Below are 12,224 nucleotides of genomic sequence, written 5' to 3'. Positions count from 1 at the left end.
ATAAGCCGCATATCTGAGGTCTAAACAACTATATTATCACCTAAAAAACTACATTCTGTTACAAATTAACAGTAGTATCTATAAAAACATGGTGGGTTTGCTTGTCCACCATGACACTAGCTGCGAGAATGCGGACAGCGGAGCGGTTCAAACAGTGAAACGGTTCCTGTGCAATACTGGTATAATATCGCATGGCTGGAAAGACCTCTCAGCCAATCAGATTCGAGAACGAGAAAGAACTATTGTATATATATTTGAACTGTCCAATCTCTTATAATCAGTATCCCACATACTGTAATGTGTAACTTTTACTTTATGCCTTGCGCATTTTCAATCATTGACAGTATTATAAACTATGGCTACAGTTGTGATGACAGCACACTGTTAAATTGGCAACATGGCTAATTATTTTGACCATCTGGTTTGTTAAAAATGACACAAGGGCATTCTGATGGCTCTGATCTCCTCAGATGATGATGAATATCAGCTTCATCTGAGGTTCATCTCTCTTCAGTGATGCCAGAGGATACATCAGGGTCTTCTGCCTCTGCTTCCATGTCAGAAACTGCTGAAAGGAGCAGCTGTAGCAGATGATGCATTTCACACAGAAGATACATCTTTTGCAAAAGTCCTTGCTTGTATTTATCCTGACGTTGCCTCAAGGAATTTCCCTGTTGATGTGGGTTTGTAAAGGCAGGAACACACCAAGCCGACAGTTGGCCATCGGGCAGTTTTTGTTCGTCGGCTGAAGTTGGTCCTCATTGGCTTTTTTCCGGCCAATTCGACATGTTGAATCGGCGTCGGAGCTCATCGGTCCGTCGGGCTATCTGATCATTCTGATTGGCTGTTCAGATACTGCCACCTGCTGGTATGGAAAGGCATTTCATCTTAGCAGGCGCAGAACGGACGTGCTACTTGGCCGTTGGCTGTCGGTTTGGTGTTTCAGGGCAACTTTGGACCCAGACGCTGCCGACGTGAGCCAACCCCGCAGTCTGCTTTCATCGCCACTAGTTTGTCGGTGTTGGCTTGGTGTGGTCCTGCCTTAAGGAAGTGTCAGGTAATTCCTAATAGAGTGGTGCAGGTATGACATCACTTTATAGGCAAAAACCCAGAAACAGGTTTTCATTTTAGCACTTCCAGTTCCATCATCCCAGAGTCAATGGGTTTTTTGAATGGGATTTTGGTTAAATGACTTAAATAAGGTCTGTGGTTAACAAATAATGTTATATAAAATAATGTAACCAGTTACACCCCACTCATGATTTTCTTAAAGGGGACCTGTTATGCCCACTTTTACAAGATGTAAAATAAGTCTCTGATGTCCCTAGAGTGTGTATGTGAAGTTTTAGCTCAAAATACCCTACAGATCATTTTTTATAGCTTGTTGAAATTGCCATGTTTAGGGTATGAGCCAAAATGCACTGTTTTTGTGTTTGTCCCTTTAAATGCAAATGAGCTGGTGCTCCCACCCCCCCTTTTCAGACGAGGGTGGTGCTTCTAGAGCTCATGCTCCACATGACAGCAATAACAAAACATGACACTTTCATGCTATGAAAATGTCGGAAACTGTAAGTAGAGGTATTCAGCCATATATGTATGAACTGGAATCGGACAGTGAAAGAAGGACTGTAGAAGAAGTGATAACACATGGAATACAACAGGAACTTTCTGAATGGTTAGTTGATGTTTTTATGTAGTTCATATGGAGATAACTTTAAGTAATCAATTAGCATGTTCCGTCATGATAATCAATAACTTGCTGTAAGTGTTCGTGTGGGAACTGTTGTAAGATGCCTACAGATCCAGAGAACATATGCTGCATGGAAGTAGAACAGGTATAGCTTAGTTAACTTATGGTTATAATTGATCTCACTGTAATCTTGCTGTTATGACATGTATTCATGTTACGAATTTTATTGCAATAAAGGTTAAAAGACAGATGCGACAGCTTGAGCAGACTCTCAGATGTATGACTGAGCATCCTGGACTGGAGCCTGTTTGTTTAAACGTGTATTCTCTTCAGAACGCATACAACATTTATCGAGCTGACTATGGAACCTTACGGCTACGTGCAATTGTAAAGTAAGTGTCATTGAATACTGTTTGAAAATTTAATGTCATGTTTTTTATAATTTATTCAAGTTTGATAATTGTATTGCAGGGCCGATAATACTCTATTTACATCTACAATTATCCTACACATGAGGTGCGATAAAAATAACAACATAGCTGGTCTCATGGTGCCATCGCATGCTATAAACTTCACATTGCTTTCAAATGCAATTTTTAACTACCACATTCCTATTAACGATCATTCTGGTAGCACGTGAAGGCAGCATCAGTGAAAACGATGAGGCAGATGATGGTAGCTTTAGCAACATTAGCCTTCCAGAGTGCCAAGAAGCTCTTTCATAAAGGCAATTTGGAAAACAAGCACGTGATGCTTGCTTCTTCTGGAGGTATAGCTGGATCATGAACAGCTGGCACTGTTCCATCCTTCAGGAGGAACTTTTGTGCAAAACCTGCTTTATACTGACCCTCATTCACAAAACAGTCCAGTGTAAAATGATTTGCACAGACATAAACGAATTTGGGTGGAGTTGAGGGAGCATTTTCTTCAAAAACAAAATTAATCCACAGTAAATGGAGAGAGCTATTGTGGATTAATCCATCCAGCTACAGAACACCTAAAAAGCTTGGGAGACATTCTCGTCAGTGCAGCAATGGCAGACTGTGTACAACTCGCTGTGAACTCGCTCAGGGCGGTTATATGTTAAAACGGCAGTGTCTGTCAACATTTGTGGGTTTTCGGATAAGTTTTCGGATTGGTTCATTTTATCGTTTTTCTAATTACAATTATTTCCATGTCAACACCACATTTACTGGCTTTATATGGTCATGGTGAAAGTGGAACTTTAATGAAGCATTGTGTTTACTGCCACATGAAGTAGTTAGAAAGATTAACATTATCCTAGGATTTTCTTGAAGCAAGCATAAAATAACATTTTGGATAACCAGCGTAACAAAATGATATCTAAAAATGTGCTGCTTTTCTCACTAAAATTAATTTAATTTTACTGTATCCAAAAACTTGCTCACTTAGCTGTTGTTTAATAGATTATAGTACTGCAATTGTATTGAATGTGGAGAATACATTTTAATTAAATTATTTATATTAACCACAGATTTACTGACACTTAATGCACCTTATTTTGAAATATACACAAAAGGGGGTGATTTAAGTTGTATTATAGTTATATATAACATATATAATATACTATTACAGTTTTGTACTGTATTGATATTTTGACAACATTTTCATTAAAATTTAAATTTTTGGTCACTTCATTATGTGCTTTAATCATTATTTTTTCATTACTTTCTATTACTATATTAATTTGTTTGTATTTGAGTTTCAGTTTGGCTTTAGTTTTTATTTATTTCCAGTTTTTGTATGAAAAGGTACAACTCTGATGAAATAAATACTGCATATTTTGAACTCTTCCCCAGGCGAGCAGACAGGAAGCACAGTTCCTATTTTCGCATTTGCAGCTGTCATTTTCCTTCAAGGGAAAACAAGCCCCTGTTTTGTTGGTGGCCACAAATGATACAATGATACTGGACAGATTTTGGAAGATCATTCTGACTTACTGAGAGAGGAAAGCACTGATGTGAATTAAACTCTTCCACTATTCATGGATGAAGAGGAGGAAAGCACTACATCACGTATGGCTAATAAGGATTAATATCCAGTATCTCAGGATGTTGTAGAAGGTCCTCAGCCCCCTACCAACAATGTTGAGGAACAACCAAGTTGGAGCACAGTTGAAGAGCTGCAGTGGGTCAAAATTAAAGAAAACAACAACCTAAGAAAACCTTCCCCTGGTTTCACAGACAAGGTTTAAGCTAGTCTTGGACTAAAATGCATGTTTGAGCTGTTACAACTTAAAGTAACTTGCACTGAAATGTCCTAAAATATGTCAGTGCTATTGTCTTGTCTCAAGATGCACACCAGTAATGTTTCTTCTTTCTAGTGAACATTTATAAAAGCTACTTAATTGTCCTAATTGAACTAAGGCCTAATCCTGGCTTAGGCTAAGGCCTGTCTGTGAAACCGGGCTCTAGTGTTTTATATAATATAAAACATTTTTATTGTTATTACTTTATAGCATTTTACTATGGTAAATATGGAAATATACAGTAATTATATGCAGGTGTTGCTTGTGTATATAATAAGGCAGGTCAAAGCCCTGTTATCCATATAATAACTTCCAATAGTTTAATTTGTTAATCATAAATGCATTCAATAATGAAACAGTGCATGCCATTGTAAAGACTGTAAGTCTGTCCCCTCCCTTGATGACAGCCGTGGGAGAAGTGTGACCATGGCTGTGGTCCTGTGGTGGAGACACATAAGTTCTTGTTTTGGGTGTCAAGTTCCACATCATATTTCCTACTTCACTGTATACAGAGCCATACACAATGTCAGAAGGAGAATCCTTGGTGTCATGAGAAAGGTCATCTCTCTTTCTTCTGCTGATGACCTACCTTCAATAGGCAAAAGATTTGCCAGGCTTGCTGGTCTGCCATTTTTAATAAGGTAGTGGGCAGCATTGAGGTCCACCTGAAGCCCCTTGCTATTTTTATTCCATTCAGTCTAATTCCAGGCAATCTGATTAAACAGGAATTTCTAGACATGTTTATAGGTTTTTCTGATTATATTATCTTAATTTGTCTGTTCCCTGTCATACTGCTATGCTATTTTCGTTGCAGAGCTTCAGTGTTTATGTCTGAATGCAGGCTCAGTATTGGCTAGCTCCAGCGTCAGCATCACACATATGGTCGTGCTCACATGACCAGAGCCAATACTGAGCTGCCGTTCGGATGAAAACACTGAAGCTCTACAATGAAAATGTAGAGTATGTAGCAGTATGACAGGGGACAGATGAATTTGTTGAATAAAGTAGTTATTCTTGTTTTGTTTTTGTCTAAAAAAAAAGTATTCTCATCGCGTCATAATATTAAGGTTATTGATGTCTTTAATACCTTTCTGGACCTCAAAAGGCAATATCGTTGCTGCATATGTGTGGATCAAATACCCTCAGATTTCATCAAAAAATATCTTAATTTGTATTCCAAAGACAAACGAAGGTCTTACGGGTTTGGGATGACATGAGGGTGAGTAATTAATGGCAGAAATTTCATTTTTGGGTTAAATAACCCTTTAAGTTCAGTTGGATTAAATAATAGACAAATGTACTAAACTGAATGAAAAGATATATGTATGATTTGGGCCAATCACAGGCATCTGCTGTCAGGAAGAACCAATCACATTTGGGCTGATGCTTGTTATTTGATCCTTCACAGTGAAGGGTAAAAGGAATAGGGAATTGAAACCAAAGGGGAAAGGAATTGAAACCAAAAGTTTTTTCTGATAAGACGCCATTTAAGACTGCTGTTACCAAAGCTTACAAGTTCAAATTGGTAAGTCCAGTAATGTCATTCTTATTTAATTTAACTTACTTATATATTATATTATTTTATTTAACTTACTTTCATAACGTTGTCATAGAAATGTCTTGACATTTGATGTGTGTGTTCAGGTTTGACTTTACTTGTGAAGTCGAAAATGTCCTCACTATTAAAAAATGACCTCACTAATACAGTGAAAACTGTTGAACACTGACTAGTGAGCCAGACCTCACTTGATAAAAAGACTTGTTTTTTCTTGTCCAAATCATGTTTCTATTTACATTGTATTTTACACGGGTTTATGTGAGGGTTATGTTTCAGGGTGTGGTGAGGACAACTTCTTCTTTTATGGCGCATTCCCATTATATGAGTTCCACCAATGACATAGAAAATATAATTTACCCTGATATAAAAACAAAAGAAATCTATGAGACACTCTCATTAATATAGTCAAACAAATGTTCACATGTCTGTGTGTGTGTGTGTGTGTGTGTGTGTGTGTGTGTGTGTGTATTTGGTGTATATTTAGTCAAACTTGATTAAGAGTTTACTGCAAGGTTGCAATATAGGCAACTATGAGCACTTTGTTCAAATTAAGGTGAAAATGAGCTGTGGCGCATGTATCAGGTTTCAGTGTTTCAGTTTAGTTTGAGCAAACTGTGGTGTTTTGTTTCAAGAAGGCTTTTAGTGGTGTTCACCGCCATTATAACTTACGTTACATGGCTAAGTCACTGTTAATTATATAGTATATTTAAATAAATGGCACACTACACAAGCATAATTTTGATTTTAAACTGCTAAACTAAAATGTTTTCTTTTATGATTTTTGTTAACATTTAAAGTATTAAATAAATTCAGTTCATACACTTGCATTAATAAAGATATTTTTTCAGCGATCTTTTCAGCTTTTAAGAAAAATAAATTGTACCCTTTCACAAGAACTGAATCAAACTGGTGCTCTGCATGTTTCATGTGGCTGTTTGCTGAAGATGGTCAATAATTTTGATGAAACCAGAGCCAATTCAGTCTTTTGTGTCCTTCCACAGTTTCTTTCTCTCTAAATTCAGTGTTTTAATATGATGAATTAACTTATTTTCTAACTGAAATTTCTCAGCTCAAGTGAGGGTCTTAAATAAAAATAAATCTAACTTAAAGGCCCAGTGTGTAATATTTAGGAGGATCTATTGACAGAAATGCAATATAATATACATAACTATGTTTTCAGTGGTGTATAAAGACCTTACATAATGAACCGTTATGTTTTTTACTAACTTAGAATGAGCGACTTTTATCTACATACACCTTGGGTCCCCTTTTGCGCTGCCATGTTTCTACAGTAGCCCTAAATTGACAAACTGCTCTACAGAATGGAATATAATAGTGTTACAATAGCTTTATAAATAACGTTACAAACATCGGTTACAGTTCTCTGGTTCCTTTGGAGGGCTTCCACACTTTCCTTGTCTTCTCTTGTGCACATCCAACACCTCTTCCTCTCCCTGTTACCTGCATTATTTACTCTGCTAATGGGGAGAAAAACTTCTGCTAACGCTATCTCGCTGTCAGATTAAACGCCTTGAACAGCGTAACTATTTACCATTAGCTAGCTGCTTCACTACTTTTACCTTGTATTAACTAAAATCCAAATGGGAAATTGTTTAATAAAAAAATAAACATAAGACTACAGAGACCAGGGAACCAGGGAACCAGGGAACCAGGGAACAGAATGAGCAGCACCAAATGTACATCCAAGTAGAACAAGACCTGACAAACAACTTAAAAACACAGGGGTTTAAATACACAGAGGCAAACAAGCTTAACAAGACACACCTGGGGAAGACTAATCAACAGGGAAAACTACAAACATGGCCATAGTAACAAGACACATAAATGAACACAGAAACAATGAGAACAGAGAATTTATTACAACATAAAAGTCTATACAAAACAAAAGATACAGAACCGGGATTGTGATACCATTAACACTTCAGCTCTGATTTAGAAGACAAAATATAATGTACATAACCCTTTACTCCTAGAATTATATTCTAGTGGGTTTCATATGTGATCTATGAGCAGATTTCACACTTAATTTTGCATTGTCTTATGTGGGAGAGCATGAGAAATGTTTGAGAGTTGGCAATACTGCATTACAGAATGATATTGTTTATAAGAATTATTATTTTTCTTTTTTTTGTCATTTATATTGTCAGTGTTTCTAAAAGTTTGACTGATAATCACATCTAAATCACAGGAGAATGAGTGGATATGAGGAGAGAGAGGATAACTTCAATGATGCATCCATGGGAGCACCCCATAACTTCAGTGACGAAACAGTGACTGTTAACCCCAGGTGAGACAAAAACCAGTACTGGGGACAAGATAAAGAATTATAACTTAAACATCAGTGATAAAAGGAGATAATCTTATTTACTGAGGTCAGTTTCTCAGTATCAGACCAAAGGAACATCAGACAGTGTTAAGTATCTAGCTGTGTGTCTATGAAGGGTGACAGTCCTAACTTGTTTGTTTTGTTCTCAGGGAACTATGGTTACAGTTGTAACCTGAGATGTTCCCTTTTGAGTGAACTCCATGCTGCATCTGACATTGATGCTATGAGAACGAAATATGCACTGCACTATACTGGCAATTTCCTGTCCTAATGTGCTCTTCTGGCGACCTTGGTGTATAGATCAGGTCCAGACTATAAAACCTTATAACGGTGATGACCAAACTAACTATGTCACCAAAAAGGCCAGGAGGAGACAGCAGGGCATCTAAGGGAAATGATTCTTCTTTCTCTTTTATTCCAGAAAGATTTAAACAAAGGTGTCTCTCTGTAGCCACCAGTATTGATATGAAGCGATGGCACAGGCTTTCTCCTTGGTGGCCCAGAGAGAGAGGTCTGTGGCCCAGTGCAGCTCTGTCATTAGCAATGGTGGAAAGAGAACTGAAAAATTGTACTTAAATAAAAATATTGCTACTTAAAAAATATTTATTAAAGGATTAGTTCACTTTCAAATTAAAATTTCCTGATAATTTACTCACCCCCATGTCATCCAAGATGTTCATGTCTTTCTTCAGTCGAAAAGAAATTAAGGTTTTTGATTAAAACATTCCAGGATTATTCTCCTTATAGTGGACTTCAATGGCCTCCAGACAGTTGAAGGTCAAAATTACAGTTTCAGTGCAGCGTCAAAGCGTTCTATGCGATCCCAGACAAGAAATAGTGGTCTTATCTAGAGTCACTCATTTTCTAAAAAAAAAATTTAAACTTTATACATTTTAACCATAAATGCTCATCTTGAACTAGCTCTCTCCTCTCTATTAGAATTCCTGCAATGTAGAGACTGTTAAGTGTATTACTACCCTCCACAGGTCAAAGTTTAAACTAATTGTTATATACTTGCACAAGCATATTGTATATGACAATTGAAGTCCACTATATGGAGAAAAATCCTGGAATGTTTTCAATCAAAAACCTTAATTTCTTTTCGACTGAAGAAAAAAAGACATGAACATCTTGGATGACATGGGGGTGAGTAAATTATCAGGAAATTTTAATTTGAAAGTGAACTTATCCTTTAAGTAGAAGTACTGGAAAAGAATATGACTCTAGTAAGAGTAAATAAGTAGTTTGTAACATAGTAACTTGAGTAATTTTTCAGCAAAGTACTTTAGTATTATTTTTCTATTTTTACCCAAAATGAGGCAAAAAAGGCAAAATGAGGCATTATTAAAATGTTTTGATTAGTTTTGCACTTGGGTCAGACCTGTCAGTTATTGCTTAAAGTGCAGGGCTCCACCACAGTAAAATGATTTTCAAAGTGAGCACAGTCAGCTAATGCTGCTTTGTTCCAGGTATCCTTTATAGCTTCAACGATACGCCATCATGCGTCATGGGCTGATGTTGTGCCAATCAGGATTGGAATAGTTTCACACATTACACTGAGGCTTTCCTCATAGCATTGACGTCAGATTCAGCATGGAGTTCCCTCAAAAGGGAACTGATACTAGACCCGCAGTTACTCTAAAACCTGGGGGGAAAAAAAACTCTAAAAGCAATCAGAAGCAGAAGTAGACAGGCTTTGCCCAGCTTTACACATGCTCTGCCTATACTTAATTGCGCCTGTAAATAATTAGTCAGTGTAACTGACTAATTATTTTTAGTCTCCTGCAACCCGCACACACACAAGTGTCTTACCACCCGAATGCGCACTCGCCCAACAAACTGTCACATTTAGCACTCTGTTGCATCAGTTCCTGCAGGAGCAAAGGTCGCTAGAATATAAGAGCTCATTAGTGGGTCATCATTTTTATGAACACATGTTTCACAGTTGAAACAAACATGATAAGATGTTTGTGAGATGTAATTTGAAGAATAAAGCTCATTCTTGCTTATCTAGGATAGTTTCTGCATAAAGAAGTTTGTTTTTTAATGGTTTTACTTCATGGCTTTACTAGATGATCTTGGTCTCATTCATTCTTTGTGTTGTTGTTCTTGTGTCTGCTTTGTGAATAGAGATGATCAGCCTGGAGACCTGCAGGAGAATTCTCGCCCACCAGTAAATAATGAACTAGACAAAGTCAAAGATCTACATAAAACCAGCATGAAGAACAAGTATGAGAGCTTATTTGAGGGAATCAAACTTAAAGAGAATCAAACCCTCCTGAACAGGATCTATACACAGCTCTACATCATAGAGGGAGAGAGAGAAGGAGTGAATGAAGAACATGAGGTTTTACAGATGGAGAAAACACCCACAACAAAGAACTCACATAACACTCAAATCTTCTGCAATGACATTTTTAACTCCTTACCTGAGCCAGGATGTGATGAGAAAGACAAAAAGGTTGTTCTTACTAAAGGCATCGCTGGAATTGGAAAAACTGTCTCGGTGCAGAAGTTCATTCTGGACTGGGCTGAGGGAAAAGCCAATCAGGATATAGATTTCATGTTTGTGCTTCCATTTCGAGATCTCAACTTGATTCGAGATGATCAGTACAGTCTTCACAGACTTCTGCTAGACTTTCATCCTGAACTTAAGGACCTGGACTCAAAGATTTATGAGGAGTGTAAAGTTGTGTTCATCTTTGATGGTTTGGATGAAAGCAGAATCACACTGATGTTTAAAGACAGTGAGAAAGTTTCTGATGTGACTGAGACTTCATCAGTGAGTGTATTGATGTCAAACATCATGAAAGGAGAACTGCTTCCCTCTGCTCTAATCTGGATCACCACCAGACCAGCAGCAGCCAATCAGATTCCCTCCAAATACATCAACCGTCTGACAGAAATTCAGGGATTCAATGAGCTTCAGAAGGAGGAATATTTCAGGAAGAGAATCAGTGATGAGCATCAAGCCAGCAGAATCATCTCACACATTAAAAGAGCAAGAAGCCTCCACATCATGTGCCACATTCCTGTCTTCTGCTGGATCTCAGCCACTGTGCTTCAAAAGCTTCTGAAAGAAGATCAGAGAAAAGAAATCCCTAAAACTCTGACTGAGATGTATATCCACTTCCTCCTGATTCAGATCAACAAGAAGAATCAGAAGTATGAAGAAAGAGATCCTGAAAAACTCCTGCAGTCCAACAGAGAAATGATTGTGAAACTTGCTGAAGTGGCTTTAAAACAACTGATGAAGGGCAATGTCATGTTCTATGAGGAAGACCTGAGAGAGAGTGGCATAGACGTCACTGACGCCTCAGTGTATTCTGGGATTTGCACTGAGATCTTTAAGGAGGAATCTGTGATTCATCAGAGGAAAGTCTACTGCTTCATACATCTGAGCATTCAGGAGTTTCTTGCTGCATTCTATATCTTTTACTGCCATCTGACAAAGAACATGGAGCCATTGCAGTTGTTTCTGAATGATAAACATGAGAAGTACAGCTCTACAAAAAACATGTCTGCACTACTATCATCAGCAGTCGACAAAACCCTACAGACTGAAAATGGACATCTGGATCTTTTTCTGCGGTTTCTGCTGGGTGTCTCACTGGAGTCCAATCAGAAACTCTTACAGGATCTACTGACACACACAGAGAACAGCACAGAGAGCATCAGAGAAACCACACAGTACATTAAAGATGAACTTAAAGGAAGTTACGGTCTCTCGGCTGACAGATCAATCAATCTGTTCCTTTGTCTGCTGGAAGTGAATGATCAGACTCTGTACAGGGAGATTCAGAAGTTTGTGAAATCAGACAAACACTCAGAGAAGAAACTCTCTCCTGCTCACTGCTCAGCAATAGCCTACATGCTTCAGATGTTAGAAGAGGTGCTGGATGAGTTTGACCTCATGAAATACAACACATCTGATGAGGGTAGATGGAGACTGATACCAGCTGTGATGAACTGCAGAAAAGCCCTGTGAGTATTCATTCATAACAAAATAAACATTTGTATGTAGTTTAGATTCAAACTAATTTATCTATGGAACCATAACTCAATTTTTATTCATAGAACACAAATGTGGAAATAATTGCATAATTTTTATATGGATATCGAAAAAGAAAGGATATAAACAGTTGAAGCCTAACTAAAGAGTAGGCTGTAGAAGCACAGTCGTGTGAAAACTGTTTATAATCTCATGGTCAGAATTCAAAGCACACAGTTTTATATCCCAGACAAAGTTTTACTTAGTACAGTGTTTCCCAAAACTGTTCCTGAAGTCAAACCAATGTCATTTGAGTTTAATGGCAGCAGTGATGAAGAGTCTCCAGCTGTGCTTCATCACATACTTTCA

The 12,224-nt window shown here is 37.6% G+C and overlaps 1 protein-coding gene across 1 annotated transcript in view; it reads left to right on the top strand.

Moving 5' to 3' along the window:
* Positions 1 to 5,408: 5,408 nt before the first annotated feature.
* LOC137025341 (uncharacterized) overlaps positions 5,409 to 12,224 on the top strand; it is a 51,141-nt gene continuing 44,325 nt past the window's right edge. Inside the window, exons 1-3 of the mRNA XM_067393337.1 lie at positions 5,409 to 5,484; positions 7,727 to 7,825; positions 9,995 to 11,848. Coding sequence (XP_067249438.1) covers positions 7,731 to 7,825; positions 9,995 to 11,848 — 1,949 coding nt within the window. The 5' untranslated portion in view covers positions 5,409 to 5,484; positions 7,727 to 7,730. The remainder of the gene's footprint in view (positions 5,485 to 7,726; positions 7,826 to 9,994; positions 11,849 to 12,224) is intronic.

Source organism: Chanodichthys erythropterus, chromosome 8, assembly GCF_024489055.1.
Source record: "Chanodichthys erythropterus isolate Z2021 chromosome 8, ASM2448905v1, whole genome shotgun sequence".
NCBI classification, from domain to species: Eukaryota; Metazoa; Chordata; class Actinopteri; order Cypriniformes; family Xenocyprididae; genus Chanodichthys; species Chanodichthys erythropterus.
The sequence above is the reverse complement of the archived record's forward strand: the minus strand, read 5'-3'. Positions and strand labels throughout refer to the sequence as shown.